The sequence below is a fragment of the Manihot esculenta genome, chromosome 11 (assembly GCF_001659605.2).
Source record: "Manihot esculenta cultivar AM560-2 chromosome 11, M.esculenta_v8, whole genome shotgun sequence".
Classification (NCBI taxonomy): domain Eukaryota; kingdom Viridiplantae; phylum Streptophyta; class Magnoliopsida; order Malpighiales; family Euphorbiaceae; genus Manihot; species Manihot esculenta.
In genome coordinates this window covers 778992-800296 of record NC_035171.2, presented here as the reverse complement: position 1 = coordinate 800296, position 21305 = coordinate 778992, and the positions used below count along the sequence as shown (strand labels likewise).

The 21305-nt window shown below is 35.8% G+C and overlaps 1 protein-coding gene and 1 pseudogene across 1 annotated transcript; both read left to right on the top strand.

Annotated features, from left to right (window-relative positions):
* The first annotated feature begins 953 nt into the window (after positions 1–953).
* Positions 954–1600, top strand: LOC110626202 (sigma factor binding protein 1, chloroplastic). The gene has a single exon (XM_021771985.2). The coding sequence runs from the start codon at positions 1051–1053 to the stop codon at positions 1456–1458; it is 408 nt and encodes a 135-aa protein (XP_021627677.1). The 5' UTR covers positions 954–1050; the 3' UTR covers positions 1459–1600.
* Positions 1601–4876: 3276 nt separating this feature from the next.
* LOC110626644 lies at positions 4877–20652 on the top strand (annotated as a pseudogene).
* Positions 20653–21305: the final 653 nt, after the last annotated feature.

Below are 21305 nucleotides of genomic sequence, written 5' to 3'. Positions count from 1 at the left end.
AATTTAGAGTACGTGAATTTCTCCATTGTAATTCTAGGAATCACTAAAGAATTTATTTAGCAAAATTTTTAGTTAAAAATTGCTTAAAATGATTTTTAAATTTTGTTGTGATTAAATTAAAATTAAAAGATCATAATAAATTAAAAAGTAAAAAACATTTAAATAGTAAATTGAACATAAAAGTTTTATCAACCCTAAATATCAAATTCATACAAAATATATATGAAGCCACCAATCCCTGGAGTGTACGCATACAAATATTATGTCGGCATCCCTTCAAAACGTGGGGAAACCAACAAAAATAACATATCCATGAAGTTGCATACACAGCTGCTACTTTCACTTTCAGTGCTGCAGGCTGCAGCAGCCACCCATCATCTCTGATTAACACAAACTCATGAATTACTTATAAAACGACAAATTGTAGATTAAACAAAGGATGAATTTTTAACCAATGATTTGCGGCCACATATGTATGTAGAAGTCAAAACACATACAGGCCTAGGTTTTCCAAGTCACATGAGACTGCGCACGTGCTTTGTCCGTTTTTCCTTCTTGTTTCAATGAACATAAAGATTCACCATCAGAGCCCTAGTCTCTCAAACACCCTATAGTGCTATTGGATTGCGGGTCATCCAAGTATCTTTCATTAATTAACAGAATCTTCTATTCCATTTTAATTTTTTTTATTTTTAATTGTTATAAAAGCTTAATAAACTGGCTAATAATTATGATCAGTTAAGTAATATCATATAAACCTTTGAAAATGAAAAATAATTAATAAGATTAGTTGTAATATTGACATTTTGAATCTTTTTATAATACCACCTTCCAGGAAATAACCTACCTTGATGTTTCCTCTAATCTGATCACCTTCTAGGAAATCATATCACCGTTTGCACACGTCACATATTATTTTTTTTTCCTACTTCCGTACCTCTATATAAACCCTAACCATGATGGTCTAAAACATCTGATTCAATACTGTCAGATTTAGAAAACTATAATTTCTGGGTTCTATTTACAACTTCTGTTTTCCTTTTTCTGGTCATGGATGTACTTGGTGTTAACATGAAGAGCAAGACACAAGCCAAGAGAAGAAGTACTAAAAAGGGTGTCAAAGTTGTCTACATATCTAGCCCTATGAAAGTTGAGACTAGTGCCTCAAAGTTTAGGGCTCTTGTGCAAGAACTCACCGGAAAAGACTCCGACGCTGCTCGATTTATGGACTTTAATGGTTTTGAAAACTCTCCTGAAATTCTTGACCGAAGAGCTGTAGATGAGCATGGATCTTTAGTCCCTGAGATGAGCTCTTACAATGAGTCATCATCTCCTGGTTCCGATTCCGTTTTCCAGCCTTTTGATAGATTTTTGCCGCCTATGGAAGGGAGTTTTATGAGCATGTTTCAATCAAATCTTTTCCATGAATCATGTCTTGAGCTAGATGTGTTTAACTAAAAGCTTTGATTTAGGTATGGCTTGTAACTTTTGTTTGAGCTCTGTGTCTTGGATCGTCATTCTTCTTATTGTTATGCATATATATGTAAATTAATCTTAGTTTAGATTAAATTTCTTGATATAATTCCGTTATGTTACAAAATCATACTTGCTAATCACGGATTATTAACAGAAATAAGTTCTCTCTGCTAATTATGCAACTCTAAATTATAAATTGGTCAAATTACAAAAAGAATGATTTCCCAGGTTTTGTGTTCTAAAAGGGTTTCCAGGAGTAAAACTCATTGGTAATTAAAATGGATAAAATTGATGAGCAGTTGAAATCTTTGACTGGTTTATTATACAGATGCAATGAATTGACAAGAACTTCTGTAGTTTTAATAAAAAAAACTTCCATTTTGTATGAACAGGAGACTCAATCTATCAATAAAAATTGATAAAATATAAAATTGTAAATTAATTTAAAACCAAATTAAAAGCCTATACATGGTGTTTTCTTCGCGGAAACAAGGAAGATGGAAACTGGAAAGGAGGGATGAGATGAAGAGAAAATACAAAAAAGCACCTTCAGTGGTCCTTGCTTTAGTGACTGGACATTAATTTTTATATAGTCAAGTGGCAGTTGATGCTGGTGGTTCCTGCCTTTGATGGGTGATTGTTGGCTACGGGGAAGGAGAAGTTGATGGGTGGCGGCTGAGGGAGGGGCCCTTTTCTCTTTACTCTTATCATGTACATACATCAAAACACAAACTGCCACACATACAGGCACAATGGCGGCTATACAAGATAATAATTAATTGCATGACCACTGTTATTTTTCATAGTATTTCAGATATTTTTTTTTTTTTGAAATAGGGGATGGGGGAGTCGAACCTTTGACCTCACAATGCTATAAGGATGCACTTTTCACCAGGTTAAGTCTCGGAGTGCAGGACTTTCAGATATATAAGAGAAACTTTATTTTATAGTTGATAGATCTATTTTTAGTTGATTTAGGTGGTTATAAACTGCTGTGTTATTAGCTTAGGCAAAACAAGTGTGTAGGATAAATTGCAACAGATTAATAGCGGCAGCACTGAATGTATTATATATGAGTAAAAAATTATCAAATTTAATTAAGCATTAATTAAGAATATTTCAATTAATTGATCATGAAATTATTATAAACACAAATATAGGTGGAGGTGGTGATCATTTTGCAACTAATAAGCAATTGAGAAGAGGATAAAACGCAAGCAAAAGAATAAACAAAAGTAGTAATAATATTATTATGATAATAATCGTGTATATTCTTTACTTAAAATTCACATAACAAAATCTTTGATGGATTTCACAATGACTATTGCGTATTAGAGATGGTAATTGCTTTTTTTCATTAGAATTTCAAATGAAATCAATTAACCCTTATTTGGAATGCCAAATTTTAAAAGAATTCAAAAAAAAAAATTTTTTTTTCTTAAATTTTTATATTTAGTAAAACTAATAATATAAAAATTTAATTATCAAAAATTTATAAGAATTAATTTTAAATTAAAAATAAATCTTATCAAAATTATTAAAATTTTATAAAAACTAATTTCACTTAAAATTATTTACATTAATTCAATTTTATCAGTTTTTTTTTTATTTTAACTGAGTGCTATCCCTGGTGACGGCAAGCAAGCAAAGCTGCCAGTCAAACTGAGAGAAAAGAGAAGAAAAAAAAAAGAAAATAGTAGTAATAAAATAGAAGGAGATTTACAATTTAATATTGCTATTATCAACGAGTCAATTTCTGTACTTTTAGAAACATATTAAAACATATTTATTTTTTCTTTCCGTCAATAAAATAGTTCTTCCGTCTATTTTTACCGTTAAAAATATAGTAAAAGACCAAATTACCCCCTTCTTTTCCTCCTCCTTCTTCTTCATCGATTCTTCCTCCTTCTTCTGCTTATTCTTCTACTTCTGCTTATTCTTCTACTTCTGCTTCTTCTTCTTCTTCTTCTTCTTCATCATCATTATTATTTTCTTTTTTTTTCTTCTTTTTTGAGGAGGAGGAGGAGGTTTTAATAGATGTGAGAAAAGATAGAAACTATTTCATTGACGAAAGGAAATGATAAAGACGTTTTAATAGATATGAAAAAAGATAAGTACGTTTTAATAGATTTCTGAAAATATAGGAAAGTATAATTTCGTTGATGGAAATAAATGATGAGAATGAACTATTTCGTTAACAGAAAGAAACGATAAGTACGTTTGTAGAGATTATTTTATTGGTGAAAAGAAACCATAAAGACATTTTAATAGATTTTTAAAAATATATAAAATGACTTATTAATAATAATAATATTTAAAAATTAAATAAGAGATTTTATTTAAAAGTAAAATTAGATTTAAAAAAATTATTTATTTATTTTTTATTTAATTTTAACGGAAGAAAATGAAATGAATATTTTGTTAATAGAATAAAAAAGTAAAGATATTTTAATAAAATTTTAAAAATATATAGAAAAACTTATTAATAATGATAATATTAGTAAGTATAAAATAAAACAAAACAAAAAAAATTTCCACTCTCTCTGTCCCTTTATAAATCTTCACTCCTCCTTCTAAAATCTTGTTGAAATCTGTCACTCTTAACATTTATTTCATTAATTTATTATCATTTTTAATCCTCTAATGGATAATGGACCTGCCCTCTTTATCACTGTCAAGATCTGGTAGCCTTTACATTTGATCATTTATCCTCCCTTGCGTTCCTGATTCAATCGATTTTCTCGGAAAATTTTCAGAGAGAGAGAACGAGGGTGAGAGTGAGAGTAGGGAGACTAAAAGAGGAGAACATTTAGAAAATAAAGGTGCCGTAATGCTTCTTGTGCCAAACGCAGTACAACGAGGACGAGAGAGTTCCTACGCTGCTCCAATGCGGCCACGGCTTCTGCAAGGAGTGTCTCTCACGTATGTTCTCTGCTTCGCTTGATTCGACATTGGCTTGGCCTCTGTGTCATCACGTGTCACTCGTCGGTAACTTCGTCAACGCTCTCCGTTAGAACTATGCTGTCTTGCCCTCCTCCACTCACCTTCTGCTGCGGCGGCGGGGGCGCCCAACTTCGATTGTGATTACACTGACGATGATGAGGATGAGGACAGCGAGGAGGAAGAGGAAAGGTCAAGCCGTGGGACCCACGCGTAGTTCTGGAGCCTGTGTGCTGGTGATCGAGGTGAGGGTCCACCAGGAGGTTAAGCTAGCCATGTAATGCCATCGCTGGATTTGCTCTCTGTTGTAACAAAATTTGCTGCGATTTGAAGCCATTTAATACAATTATCTTTTGCAGGTCAAAGAAAACCAAAAAAAAGCTAGCCATCAAGATAGGGAAGGGAGAAGGGCAGGAGTGGAGACGTGGGCAGCTATAATTGGTGGTGGGATCCATGGGAAATGCTGACATCGCTGGCAGTCAAAGAGGGTCGAGGTAGGGGAGGACATGGAGGTGGAATGGGTGCAAGGGCAACTGGAGAACTTGCGGTGAGCTTCCATGTGGTGTAGAAATGTCTGTACCTTCCACGGGGTGGTTAAGGTGGATGGATGTCTAGGTCTTGTTATGGACAGATGTTCTGGGTCTGTTCAATCTGAGATGCAGAGAAATGAAGGCAGGCTTACTCTCGAGCAAATTCTAAGGTTTTTCTATTACTGTTGCTACGAATTTAGTTTTTTTTTTTTTTTTAATGCTTTTAGTTGAGAATTGGATTTAGTATGTTGCAGTTTGCTGATTTAAATGTGGTTAATTTCTAATTGGTTAGTGTTAAGCGCACGTAAATCATTTGGATTTAGAAAACTAACTACAGGTGCGTGATTTGGTTTCTCTGCTTATGAATTGATAACGAGTGAGATCCTGAGGTGGTGATAGATTGCCATTTGGTGGTCAAACCGGATTGGGTAGCGGTTTAGAACACGGTGAGATATGGCTTTTTGTTCGCCCCCTTTTCCCCAACCCAGCCTCCTCCCTGGTTGCTTTGTACTCGGGTCAATAATAAGAGTGTGTGGGTAGTAAAAAGTATATCCTTTGTTCCTCATACAATCACTTTTATATATGCCTTTTGCCCCTTTTTTCCCGTTGGACTTAATCACGTCATGCACAATAACCTACATATTTTTTGCCACATGATAACCATTCTTTTGTCAGCGTGCATGATGTATTAATTGCATACTTTTAGCTATTTAATGCTAGTTCACGTCATGCACAATAACCTACATATTTTTTGCCACATGATAACCATTCTTTTGTCAGCGTGCATGTTTAATCTGTGTGATGTATTAATTGCATACTTTTAGCTATTTAATGCTAGTTCGGCTAAGCTTGGATAATTGGGTCACGTTACAAATCTTCCTTGAAAATTTGTGGAGAGGTTGTCCGGAGGCGCATTTAATGCCACCTTCCCTCGAGTTGGCTATTATCAATCCGAGTCGGTAACTCAAAGATTACGATAATCCGAGTTGAAATTTTTAGATGCAGATTGGGCAGAATCTTTCGACGATAGGAGATCTATCTTTAGTTATGGGAGAGAACCTTGTCATCTGGAGAAGCAAAATACAAATTGTTGATACTCGGTCAAGTGCCGAAGCAGAATACAGAGTAATGACCCAAGGCTTATGAGCTTTTATAGTTGTAGATATTATTGGAAGAGCTGAGGTTATCCAAGAGAGACAAGATAACTTTGTAGTGTGACAGCAAAACTGCTATCAGTATAGCACAAAATCCAGTCCAATATGATTGAATAAAACACACTAGATTGATCGACACTTTATTCATGTGGCTTCTACGGCAACTTGCGGATGTGTTTACTAAAGGGTTCAACAATAAAATTTATCATAATCTAATTTGCAAGTTAGGCATGTGTGATATCTATGCACTAACTCGATGGGAGCTGTGCCTTATTTGCTGATTTTAGGGATATGATTTGATTTGATTTGATTAGAACCTTAATTATCTCTGTAATTATTTTTTGATTATTTATTTCCTATTTAGTTATAATTCTTTGTGTATAAATAGTCGTGTAAATCATTTATAAAAATTAAGAGTGAAATACAAAAATACTCTAAAATTCTCCAAAATTCTTCAATTATATTAAAGGGAAGAAAGTATACTATCAAAAAAGTCTCTAAATAGTACTAAATCTAGCATTAGGACCGACAGACATCTTTTGTCGCCCTGTAGTCCTAAAAGTATAAACTCATTCTTACTTTGACTAACAGCTGTAGTAGCTGGGTTGTAGACTGCAATAAGAGAGAATTTGGTATTTAATTTTGTCAAGGTCTGCTATTTGCCAAGAACTGCATGGTACTTTCTTTGAGTTCTCAACATTAATTGGTGACAGAAGAAATTTTGGATATGCACTGTTTGCTTGCTAAGATAAGATATGTATACTAATGCAGGACAACATGCAGGTTTTGGAATTAACATTAAAATTTGAGGCTTTATGAAGGCTAAAATGACCAGGAATTTAGGTGGAGAATTAGGATTTGTGAAAGGATGGAATTGATAAGGGAATTTATGTGTAGAAAGATAATATTTTGTTATTTTCTCATAATAGAGATTACAACCTATTTATACATGAGAGACGGTATCTAAACAGGAAGGAAAATCAAACCTATGATTATACAATCCCTAAGATTAAGCAACTGACCCATCTATCAATATTTACTTCCTATATTAGCATATTTACTTTCTATGACTTATAACACTCCCCCTCAAGTTGGATCATAAATGTTAATCATACCCAACTTGTTACATATATAATCAACTCGAGTCCCATTCAGAGTTTTAGTGAAAATATCTCCTAATTATTCTCCAGTTCGGATATGTCCTGTTGATATTATCTTTTGTTGGACCTTTTCACGAACAAAATGACAATCAATCTCGATGTGTTTAGTCCTCTCGTGAAATACTGAATTGGAGGCAATGTGGATAGCTGCTTGATTATCACACCACAACTTAGCAGGCACCGAATTTGTGAACCCAACTTCTTCCAACAGTTGATATACCCACAAGATTTCACAAACGGCTTGTGCCATGGCTCGATATTCAGATTCAGCACTAGAACGGGAGACCAAGTTATCTCCCACAAAAACACAATACCCACTAGTTGACCTCCTATCAACTTTCGAGCCTGCCCAATCAGCATCAGAAAAGCATTCAATATTTGAGTGCCCATGGTTACCATAGAATAGGCCACGCCTTAGGGCCCCTTTAAGGTAACAAAGAATCTGTCCCAGAGCATCCCACTAGGCAACAGTAGGAGAAGACATAAACTGACTTACCACACTTACTGAATATGCAATATCAGGACGAGTCACCGTCAAATAATTCAGCTTGCCAACTAATCTTCTATACTTTCCAGGATCTGCAAATGGTTCACTGTTTTTTGTGGTAAGTTGAAGGTTAGGGGTCATTGGGGCATTACAAGGCTTAGCACCCAATTTTCCTGTTTCTGCCAACAAATCAAGAACATATTTTCTTGAGATAAGAAGATGCCTTTCTTACACCGCATGACTTCGATTCCCAAAAAATATTTCAAGGAATCCAAATCCTTTGTATGAAACTGTGTTTTAAGAAATTTTTTTAGGGATGTGATGCCAGCAATGTCACTTCCTGTAATAACGATATCATCCACATATACTACAAGCAGAATTACTCCACTATCAGAATTTCTATAAAACACTGACTGATCACACTTGCTCATATTCATTCCAAACTGTTGGACCACCTCACTAAACCTGCCAAACCATGCCCGAGGACTCTGTTTCAAGCCGTAAAGCGATTTTCGAAGTCTACAAACCTTACCTGACTCCCCTTGAGCAACAAAACCAGGTGGTTGCTCAATATAAACCTCCTCCTGAAGATCACCATGAAGAAAAGCATTTTTAATATCCAGTTGATGCAAAGGCCAATCATGAGTAGCCGCCAAGGAAATAAACAATCGGACAGATGCGAGCTTGGCAACTGGGGAGAATGTATCAGAATAGTCAACTCCATAAGTTTGTGCATAACCTTTGGCCACTAAACGGGCCTTGAGGCGAGCAATAGATCCATCAGGGTTTACTTTCACTGCAAACACCCATTTGCACCCAATAGTCCGCTTTCCTGGGGGCAAGGACATCAACTCCCAAGTACCATTAGTGTCAAGGGCCATCATTTCCTCTTCCATTGCAACACGTCAACCAGGATGGGACAAAGCCTCAATAACAGTTTTGGAAATTGAAATAGAATCTAAAGCAGTGACAAAACAACGAGAAGAGGAGGATAATTGATCATAAGAGACACAAGATGAAATAGGATAAGTGCAAGTACGTTTACCTTTGCGAAGAGCAATGGGCAAATCCAAATCAGACAGTGAAGGATCAGTGGGAGCAGGATCGGTCGACGAAGAAGCGGGTAGCGGAACGAAGTTAGAGTCCTCTAAGCGTCTGGAATACACATGAAAGATGGGAGAGCGACCTGGCACATGAGCGAAAGGTGTAGGAGCAGTCTGAGGAGACAGAGAGCGAACAATGTATAACAAGAGGTCATCTTCCTCCTCCTGGGTGTTATAAACAGATGATGGCGGAAAAAACGGAGTGGACTCAAAGAATGTTACATCCGCAGACACAATATACCGATTCAGATCAGGAGAAAAACAATGATACCCTTTCTGACGTCGAGAGTAGCCAATGAAGACACATTTGAGTGATTTGGGATCCAATTTAGTAACCTGTGGACGAACATCACGAACAAAATAAGTATAACCAAAGATACGTGGCTCAATAGGAAACAAAGTTTTAGTGGGAAACAAAATGTTATAAGGGATATCACCATGAAGGATGGAGGAAGGCATGCGATTGATCAAAAAACAAGCAGTGGATACAGTATCAGCCCAAAAACATTTAGGTACCTTCATTTGGAATAAGAGGGCTCTGGCTACTTCAAGAAGATGTCGATTTTTTCTTTCAGCAACTCATTTTGTGAAGGAGTGGCAACACAAGAGGACTGATGAAGAATCCCTTTTTTAACAAATAAGATTGAAATTCCCCAGAGAGATACTCTTTAGCATTATCACTTTGCAATATACGGATGGAAGTATTAAATTGGGTTTGGATTTCAGCATAAAATGCACAAAAAATAGAAAATAATTCTGAACGACTCTTTGTTAAAAATAACCAAGTAGTACGAGAGAAATCATCAACAAAAGTAACAAAATACTTAAAGCCAGACTTAGACACAACAGGACAAGGACCCCAAACATTTGAATGGACTAACTCAAAGGGGGACGAAGCCCGTTTATTGACTCGAGACAGTGTAGGTAAACGATGATGTTGGCAAATTGACAAGACTCACAATCTAGAATAGACAAAGAATAAAACTGTGGGTATAACTTCTTCAAAGCCGAGAGAGAAGGATGCCCCAAACGACAATGAACATCAAAAGGTGTTAAACGCGTGGAGCATACTAGAGATCGAGGAGATCGAGGTAGTTGCTGATCCAAGACGTAAAGACCCTCTGACTCACTCCTTCTACCAATATTCTGCTTCGTCGAAAGATCCTGAAAAACACAGTGATCAGGAAAAAATGAGACACAACAATTCAATGCACGAGTGAGTTTACTCACAGAAAGCAAATTAAATGCGAACTTAGGGAGACACAACACAGAGGATATAGAAAGAGAAGGGGTTAAGTTGACATGACCAGAACCCATGACAGAAGATTTAGTTCCATCAGCAAGAGTAACATAAGAAGGCGATGTATGAGACTCAAGATTGGACAAAAGGGTAGAATTACCTGACATATGATCGGTAGCACCAGAATCAATAACCCATTTGGAGGATGAAGACACAAGACTGCAGTAGAGTTACCTGACTCGGCAATTGCAGTGATAGAGGAGGAATTAGAGGATTTTAGAGATGCCCGGTATTGGATGAATTGTGCATACTCATCTGCAGATATCAAAATTCCTTGATTGGAAGATCCATTCAATTTGTGTTCCGTGATTTTAGTCATCATAGGAATTACATCAGTTACGGTGGTGGTTTTAACTTCAGCCATAAGGACAACCAACCCAAAACGATAGCAACAAAAGAAATACAGAATCAGAAAACAGTACCCGGCGTGAACAGTACCGATGAACAGTGCCGATGAACAGTACCCGAATATGAATAGTACCTAAAACACCTCCACCCAACACCCGAACGGCAAACAAACTTCAGATCTGACAAGGGGACGGTGTAGCGACTCTAACGACGGTGAGATCCAAATGTTACCCTTTATGGGTAACCCAAATGAACAGAGCCTTAAGTCTCAAAAAAAAAATTTAAAACTTGACGAGAGAGAGAAAAAAAATTAAATCTCTACGAGAAAGGCTCTGATACCATGTAGAAAGATAATATTTTGTTATTTTCTCACAATAGAGATTACAACCTATTTATACATGAAAGACGGTATCTAAACAGGAAGGAAAATCAAACCTATGATTATACAATCCCTAAGATTAAGCAATTGACCCATCTATCAATATTTACTTCCTATATTAACATATTTACTTTCTATAACTTATAAGCAAAAAGAGAAGAACTGTGGGCTGTGACAGTAAAGTTTTAGGCTTCAAGGTTGAATTGCCTCGTACATCTTGAAGCATAGTTGGTGGAATTCTTATTGATCAAAACTTCAAAAACAACATTACAAATATAGGTATTATAGACTCAAAAAATAATCCTAAACCTTGAGGATTTGGGGTTCAACAAGTAATCCATAAGCAAACCCAAAAGGGGCTCAAGGAGCATAATACCATTTTTTCAATAGATTATTCTTGAAGCTGGAGTGGATGTCAACATTCAGAATGAGCATAATAGAATTCTTCTTCATGTAGCATTAGCCAAAGGGCAAGGTCATGTGTTGGATTGCTTTTGTCTGCTGGGGCAAATTGTAATCTACAGGTGTTGCACCCACTCTCTTTCTAAGTTCTTTAATACCAGGGTCTATATGTATGTTTCTTTAAATTGGATGACCTTCTGGTGTGCAGTTCTTTTGAGGTCTTCTGGTGTGCAGTTCTTTTGAGGTGAACTGTTATATTAGGTTGATATCCTTGTGCTCTTAATGCATACTTGTTTCAAACAAAATATAAAGTTGCAAATAATTGGAAACTCAAACATCGAATTATTATTTTTAGGATGATGAAGGTAATAACGCATTCCGTATAGCAGCAGATGCAGCAAAAAAGATACATGAAAGTCTTGAGTGGCTCATCATTATGCTTAGAAATCCTGATGCTGCTCTAGATGTTAGAAACCACAGGCAAGTACCAACCACTGACATGCCTCTTTCTGTGTCTGAATTCTCAAGATCCTTGTCCTCGTTTAATTTTTTTATATTGTCAAATCTCGTCACCAATTCCTTCATATATGATAATTAAAGTGTTTTAGTAGGTAAATGTGAGGTTACAAATTCTGCTGACCTGATTTATGCATTTTTTTTAACAGTGGTAAGACATTAGGTGATTTTTTGGAGGTCCTTTCTTGGGAATGGATTTCAGAAGATTTGATGGAGGCACTTATGAATGGGGGACTTCATCTTTCTCCTACAATGTAAGCACAAAATTTCATGTTATTGTGCTGTTATGGATTTATTAGAAAGTTTATGGTGCACATTCTATTATAACTAATATAGTTGTGGTGCTTTTAACATTTTATGCAATTTAGGTTTGAAGTAGGGGATTGGGTGAAGTTCAAAGGAAGTGTCACAACTCCTAAACATGGTTGGTAAGGTGCAAAAGTGTGGGCTTTGTACAAATGTTGCTGATAAGACAATCTCATTGTGTCATTCTGCACTGAAGAGGCTCATGTATTGGCAAGTGAAGCTGCGAAGGTGATTCCTCTAGACAGGGGACAGCATGTCCAGCTTAAACCAGATGTCAAAGAGCTGAGGTACTTGATATTTGTGAACTTTACTAATTTGAGTTACTTTAATAAAGATATAAATGTTCTAACATTATTGTGGTAATTGGTAACTGCTACTCATTTTACTGGATGATGTCTGTTAACTTTACGATCAATCATGAGCATTTTTTTTTCTAGTATTGACTTGCTGCTAAAATTATTTGTGCAACATAAACGGGAAAAGACTTGAGATTGAGAATCCTGACTTCTATCAGAATTCCAATATCAAAATTTAGATAAGGCTCCTATAAAGACCTGAAAGACAATGCACTTTGGATTTATGGCATCTGCACCTTGAGAACCGTTCCTTCCAAATATTCCCAGTTGCCTTTTATGGTTTCACTTGTGTAATATGTTACATAGCAGACCTGTAATTCCCTTAGAAACAGAGAAATAGGGAGAGAGAAATAGAAGTAGATTGGATTGAGAAAAAAAAATAGAAAGGGGAGAAGTAATAGAGAGAATTAGAGAAGAGGAGGGAGCAGAAATAGGGAGAAAGAATTTATCTTGATTACTAATGATTTGGATATCTATTTTTTTTTACAAATAAGTTTCTATTTATACTATTTTGGATCTCGTAACTACTTTCTACAGTTACAGTTGACTGGAGAGACTAATCTACTATTTCTTTAATCCTTAGTCATAACATTCCCCACCCCTTGAAGTCATTCTTGTCCCCAAGAATGAACAAGGAAAGCATCAATATAACTATAAAACTGTTGCCTCCATATGTAATATATTCCAACATCAAGTGATTTCAGGAAGGACTTCTGTTGTAGCTGCTTGGAGTGGCAGTTGGCAAACAAATAGTTGCAGCAAGGGCCTGATTTTCTTCCTCTGTCAACTCCTCATTTCAATCTCAGTTTCTTTTAGCACTAAATGACTGTAGTATCCCAAAGAACCCCTCTTCTTTCTCTGCCTTCTCCTAATTTCAAACCTCTCTTCTTTAAGGATCACAGGATAATTCAGCTGCACTTTCAAATTACAAATACCACAAGATTAATACCATCTTTCACAATGTCTTCCTTCCCTTGGTTTCTTTTTTTTTCTTATCAAGAACAGTCTTAGCAATGAGAAAAGATTTTGACATTAATATTCTTGGATTAGAATTAAATTTATCCAACAATGCCCCATGCTTGTTCTCAAGAATTTCAGCAAAGTGAAGGACCAAAAAATATTGAATTGAAGAGTCTACATCTTCATCAAATATTTGAAAAGAATTTAATTTGGATGCAAGAACCTGATTAGTCTTCCTATCAAAATCATATTATTGAATATTAGGACAACCAAAATCCATAGAACTTTCTTCATCCTTTGCAAGGCCATCATTGCCATCTGAATCAAGATTCTCTTTTTCAAGTTTGGAACAATCTGAATTATGAAAATCCATATTATCAAATTCTCGATCTTCATCGAGATTGTATACTATCTCACAACTTTCTTCCTCAATTTTGCTAACCTTCAGATATGGCAAGCACAAAATCCCCTTAGTATCATTCTCATGTGAAGTGGACTCTAGATCTGGAACCAGCTGAGAAACAATTTCCTTATCTTTTGATTATGAAGGCCTTAATATCTCTAACTTTTAGTCCAATTTTGGACTATCAAGTCTATTTTCTGGTTCATTTCCAGCTGGTCATCTTCATTCTTTAATGAAGCCCTTAATATCTCTAACATTTGGTCCAATTTTGGACTATCAAGTCTATTTTCTGGTTCATTTCCAGCTGGTCATCTTCATTCTTTAGTTGGTTTTCCATCATGAAGGAAATGAGGAAGCAGAAGAAGTGAATTTCAAGAAAGAACAAAATGCGATTCAAGAACTCAATAAATGAGAAAGAAGGAACAATGTCTTTTGCTAGAAATATAAATGGACCCCTAGAAGTGAGATTAGGTGAGAAAAGAAACAGAAATGAAAGAAATAATGAGAGAAGATAGAAGAATTAGAGAGAAACAAAAGAAAAGAGGGAGAAACAGAGGGAAGATGAGGAAAGAGTAGAAATTAGGGGAAACAGAGAAAGAAAGGGATGAGTAGAAAAAGAAATAGAGAGAAAAGCAAAACTTAGATGAGAGAGAAAATGATTAAAATCTTGATATTTCTTGGATTTCCAAAAAATTCAAGAAAGAAAGAAGAAATTCAAGGAAGAAGAAGAATTGTAGGAAGAAGAAGAATTGTAGGAAGAAGAGCAGAAGAAATATGGATTCCAAGAAAAGGAAGCAACATAAGAGAATATGAGAAAAACCTAAAATTTAGTGTCTTTGGATAGTAGGCTTTAATACCACTTGTTATATAACAGACCTATAATTGTCTTTGAAACGGAGAAATAGGGAGTGAAAGAAATAGAAATAAGAGAAATAGAAATGAGAGAAGTAATAAAGAGAATTAGAGATGAGTAGGCAGCAGAAATAGGGAGAAAGAGTTTATCTTGATTTCTAGTGATTTAGATATCTTTCTCTTTATAAGTAAGTTCCTATTTATACTATCTACAATTACAATTGACTGGAGAGACTCGTAGTCATAACATAATACCATATGAAAACTTAAATGGTTTATTCTCAAATTGTGCAATGTAATGGGACGAAACTTGTTTTTAGTCATTTTAAGCTGGTTATAGCTTTACTTTTTGCTGGAAATAGATTTTGTCAAGCATTTATATTGGCATGATTTGCAAATAGGTAACTGAGTTCTTTTGGCCTTAGATACTCAATAAGAGATGAACAAGTTTGAATATTTCTTTGAAATGCTAGTGAGCTTGGAAGTTTGGTTCTCATTCTTTTCCCATGGCCTAGGGACAGAGCAACTTTGTGAGTACTTCTGCACTCAAGGGATACTCAGCTATACATTTATGAGAGTGTGTGTGTGTGTATAATGTATTTATGTGTGTTGTATGTATATGTATATGTGTTTGTGTGTGAATGCATGCATGTTTTTAAGTCTTGTGTGTATCATTGTAGTGTATAACAATTACGTGACCACTGGGAACTTCAAAAAGGAATTGCAATTACTAAGAACAAATTTAATTGAAAGCATATGCTCTTGCTGGATTAATTTAAGACAAGTATTCTAGTAGCTATTAGCCATCAAAACTGATGAATGTTTCATTCCAAAGTGTTGTAAATAAGATAATTCTAGGATTGAATGGGTTAGGTGAGTGTGTATATTATTTCCAATACATTTGCCGCTGTTCTAACTCAATGTCAAAGTGAGTAACTAATACGATAGTTCATTCTCTATAAGGAAAGATAATATGATTTTTCTTGAGGTGGTGTAGTCAGTTCTATAATTATGTGAAGTTTTGCAGCATAAGTCCATGAAGAAGTTTGTGATTGGAAAGAAAAGATGACCAGTCTTGTTTGCAATCAGATTTGGATGGCGTGGGCAATCACGTGACTGCATTGGAACTGTTTTATGTGTTGATGATGATGAGATTCTACGTGTTGGGTTTCCAGGTGCATCTAGAGGATGGAAAGCTGACCCTGCAGAAATGGAAAGAGTTGAAGAGTTCAAGGTTGGTGACTGGGTACGTATCCGCCCCACTCTCACAACAGCTAGGCATGGATTAGGATTCGTAACACCAGGAAGCATTGGTATCCGGATTGTATCAGACCAGATAGTAGTCTATTTTTAGTGTTATGTTATCTCCCACATCCATGGCTTTGTGAACCAGAGGAGGTTGAGCCCGTTGCCCCTTTCATGGTATGACTGAAATTTCTTTGTTGCTTTTAGTGGATAGCATTAATGTTTATTTTACTTTGTTGAATTATTCTTTTCGTTTCCAATCTGTCATTTGATTCTACAGATTGGTGACCGGGTGTGTGTGAAGCGATTTGTTGCAGGTCCTAGATAATAGATATGCTTGGGGTGGTGGGTGAGACCCATCATGGTGTTGGAAGAATTAGTGAGATAGAGAATGATGGTCTCCTCATAACAGAAGTACCAAATCAACCTATCCCGTGGCAGGCTGGCCCATCTGACATGGAAAAGGTGGAGGATTTCAAGGTAATATATTTGTTGGTCTTTGTTGAATCCTACATCGGTTGTGGAAAGGGGTAATGTGCTCCTTACATGGGTCATAGGCACTCCTTCCCCTTAACTAGTTTCTTAGGTGAGTTAGATCTGATCTAAATTTAACATGGTATCAGAGCCTCCCCATCCGATGTTGGGTCTCCTATAAATATGTCACGTACCAATAAAATTTTGAGCGTGAGGGGTGTGTTGAATCCCACATTGGTTGTGGAAAGGGGTAATGTACCTTTTATATGGGCTATAGACACTCCTCTCCCTTGAACTAGCTTTTGGGGTTAGGCATGATTCAAATTTAATAGTCTTCGTACCCATTGTTATGTCTTGTCACAGATCGATTAACTAGAAAATCCTCCTCCCACCACTGATTTTTCCTTGTTAATGTTTCTGCTTTTCTTTGAGGAACCTATTGTGAAATAAATTGAGAATTCGTTTGAGAGAATTCTCGAATCTCATAAACTGATGAATAATATTTTCTGAATGTTTTATTCAATGATCTCAAGTGCCTTTTTATAGTGAAGGCTACATTCAGATTGTATCAACATTTGAATTTGAAATATTTTCTATCTTTTATTTAAAATTTAAAAATTAAATTAAAAGATAGCAACTAAAAAGTCAAATTAGAGATAACAAACTAAGATATGATTTTATTTGTTGCAACCACTTTGATCATAATCTGTTAAATAGAAAGATAATGTATATCCATAACATTACCCCTTCTTGGAGAAAAAGCTTGTCCTCAAGCTTGTCTCCGGTCATCTTCAATAATAGGAGATCCTAGATCTTCAACTCTATCCAAAATAATTTTTTGCACTAATGGTTAACAGAATATGTCTCATCATAGTTGTTGCAAAGGCCTTTAGGTCGATTTTTGTCTCTTTTAACAAATGGAGGTGAGGTGCTTCCGACATTTGAAGATGCTGCATTACTATTTCCCTTAAACTCTTGAGTTAAAGAGTTAGAGATGGTGCAGACCCTTGAAATGGCCAGTAAGTTGTCATCATCCGATCCAATTGTTGTTTTTTTCTAGAATGTTCGAGCAAAATTCATTATTGTAACTAAATTGGGAGGGCTTTGTAGTTCCACCTCAAGCCAAATAGTCTCAAACAATACTGCAGTAAAATAGTTATTGCTCTTGCTAATAAGGATTGAAATTGGCGTTGATGATCTTCTATTGATCCAACTTGCTTCAAATTCACCAACTTCCCCAAAGGATTACTACGCAAAGGAGGACCAAATCACAAGTTGCAGTTCTCCTTGAACACTTGACTTGCCAAGTGACTTTATCTGCTTCTACCGTTTATTGATTTGAAAAAAATTGTTCGCAGCAATTAAGCCATCCAAGTGGGTCGTTGGATCCATCCAATGAGGAAAAATCAAGTTTCATATATTTAGGCACTACGCGCCCTTCAGAATGATCATTATTTGGTTGGACAAAATTTTGTTGACCCCTATTCGTTCCATCTTGATTTTGGCTTGCTCCTATATTGAAGGTGCGAATGACTTTTGAAACTTGATGAGCCAAGTCTTGAATCGAGCATCGTTTTGTTGCATGAAAGAGTTCAACTTCTCTTTCAAATTTGTTGAATCACCCATGATGACGGCTTTGATACCAAGTTGTTATGTGCCATTCAATAGAATCTTATCACAAGTCGACCGCCAGACTGATTTTCCTATATTAATGTTTCTGCTTTTATTTGAGGAACCTATTGTGAAATAAATTGAAAATTCTTTTGAGAGAATTCTCGAATCTCATAAATTGATGAATAATTTTTTTAGAATATTTTACTCAATGATCTCAAGTGCCTTTTTATAGTGAAGGCTATTGTATCAACATTTGAATTTAAAATATTTCCTATCTTCTATTTAATTTTAAAATTTAAAAATTAAACTAAAGATAGCAACTAAAAAGTCAAATTAGAGATAACAATACTGATTTTATTTGTTGCAACAACTTAATCTATCAAATAGAAGGATAATGCATATCCATGACACCCATGCAGCAATTCATCTGCAATATTGTAATTTTATTTCATAGCAGATTATCCATCGTGCTAAGTTAATCCATGGTAGAAGACTTATTGGATATTTGTTTGCATAAATGTCTCATTCTCTTTGAGCAGGTTGAGGATTGGGTGAGAGTGAAGGCTTCAGTATCCTCCCGAGCTATGAATGGGAGATATTACACGGAACAGCATTGGGATAATTCACAGCTTGGAGAAGGATGGCGATATGGGTGTTGCCTTTTGTTTCAGGAGCAAGCCTTTTAGTTGCTCTGTGACAGATATGGAGAAGGTTTCTCCTTTTGATGGCGGACAAGAGATACATGTCTTGCCTTCTGTGACTCGCCCACAACTGGGATGGTCAGATGACATCCTGCAACTCTTGGGAAAATTGTTAGAATTGACATGGATGGGGCTTTGAATGTATGCATGCCTAACTTTGATCTTTACTTTTAGTTATTTATACTTGTGCATTGTGGAACCTGTTCCTCCTAAATTGTTTAGACCTGCAATTATTTTATTTAACAACCTGTTGCGTATTATAGTATTCTGGAATAATGTGCAAGATGCTGCATCATTATCGCATAACAGATTATGGGCTTTTTATTTGTCCAAATGTCTGCTTAGCACCATTCATTGGTGTAACGTGCTGCATTGTGATTGGAAGCTGCAGTGATAGTAGAAGCAAACCTCATGCTTTGCTGTATTATTCATCAGTCTTCTTTCTCTGTAGTTGAAGTTACATGAAATCTACTGTTATGAAAATTGTTTCCCAGCTAGAAAGGACAACAAAATTATGTTTTTTTTTTTATTTGTATGTAGGTGAGGGTTGCTGGCAAACATAGGTTGTGGAAAGTTTCTCCTGGAGATGCAGAACAGCTGTCAGGATTTGAAGTTGGCGATTGGGTACTTTCAAAACCAAGCCTGGGTACTAGACCAAATTATGATTGGAATAGCATTGGGAAGGAAGGTTTAGCTGTTGTGCATAGAGTACAAGAGACAGGTACCTTGGAGCTGGCTTGTTGGGAAGGTAGGGTACTCATTACACAGATGTTGAAAAGGTTCCGTGCCTCAAAGTGGGGCAGCATGTTCGGTTTAAAGCTGTATTAGCTGAGCCAAGATGGGCCTGGAGGGTGCACAGCCTGATTCTCGAGGCATAATAACTGGTGTTCGTGCTGGTAGGGAAGTGAGAGTCGCTTTCTTTGGTTTGCCAGCATTGTGGAGGGGAGATCCTGCAGATGTCGAGATTGAACAGATGTTTGAAGTGGGAGAATGGGTCAGACTGAAGAAAGGTGTGGTAAATGGAAGTCTGTCGTTCCAGGTAGCATTGGTGTTATACAAGGTATAGGCTATGATGGGGATGAATGGGGTGGAAGCATTTATGTCGGCTTTTGCGGGAGCAAGAAAGATGGGTGGGACCTACCTCCCATGTTGAAAGAGTAAGAAGGCTTATATTTGGACAGAAGGTTAGGGTTAAACTCTGTGTAACAACCAAGATTTGGGTGGTCAGGCCACAGTCATCGAAGTGTTGGAACAATATCGGCAATTGATGCTGATGGAAAACTGAGAATATATACTCCTGTAGGTTCAAAAACTTGGATGCTCGATCCTTTGGAAGTGGAGCTGGTGGAAGAAGAGGAGCTTCATATTGGAGACTGGGTTAGGGTAAGGGGAGAGGTGAATCATTCAAGCATTAGAGTGGTACATCGGATGGAAGATGGGGAATTATGGGTCGCATTCTGCTTCATGGAGAGGACTATGGTTATGCAAGGCATGGGAAATGGAAAGAGTTTGGCCATTCAAAGTGGGGATAAAGTGAGAAATACGGAAGGGCTTATGACACCACTTTGAGGGTGGGGAATGGAGACTCATGCTAGCAAAGGCAGAGTAGTTGTTGTGGATTCAAATGGGAAGTTAAGGATTAAGTTTCATTGGAGAGAAGTGAGGCCATGGATAGGAGATCCTGCTGATATCGTTCTTGATGAGAGTTGAGCCGTTAATGGAGCTGTTAGCATTAAATTCTTTTTATTTTTGAAAATGGGATTAGGAACTGGGAAGTAGAATTTTAGAACTTTTAAGACACTTATAGCGTGCATATTCTTTTTATTGAATTCCATTTCGATTTAAAATACGGTTAATTTGGGCAATTCTTGCTCGTGATTTACCTTTTAATAATTTGAATTACATTTTAGAGTAATTTAGATTTGGAATATAGTTAATTTGGGTAATTCTCACTCTTGATTTACTTTTTAATACTTTTAGAGGAATTTAGATTTGATTCAAATTTCATGTGAAATTTAACATGATAAATTTTATAAATTTGATGTGATAAATTTTATAAATTTCATATGATATTAAAATTTTTCAATGATATCAAATTTCTCATAAATATTTTATATTTTATTATAATCATAAAAAAAATATTTTAAATTTCAAGATAATTTATTTCGATTTTGTACTATTTATTATGCTTGAGATTTTATAATATATAATATAAAATTTAATATGATATCAAAATTATGTTGGATTTTGGATAAATGTTTTATTTTTTATTATATTTGTAAAATGGCATATTAAATTTTACATAAAAAATAATTTATTTTAATTTCTGGGCCATCCATTATGCTTGACACCCTATATTGACTGCACAGCCTCCTTAACAAAACGGAAATTGTTTATTGTTAATAAACAGAAGACATGTAGAATCTCGGAAATTGGGAGCGTGCAGAACTGGCTTGCCTTGCCTTACTGTGAACTATAGGAGATGATGGAACCGGCAAGAAAAAGAGAGCTGTAGTCATTTGTATATCATAGATGTTGGTAGCTGATAAGTTTGTTGTCGTAGATATATCAATTTTACATGTAATTTTGTCCAAATTGA

Coding starts and splice junctions, on each gene's coding strand:
- LOC110626202 (XM_021771985.2), top strand. CDS start 1,051: ATGGATGTACTTGGTGTTAACATGAAGAGCAAGACACAAGCCAAGAGA.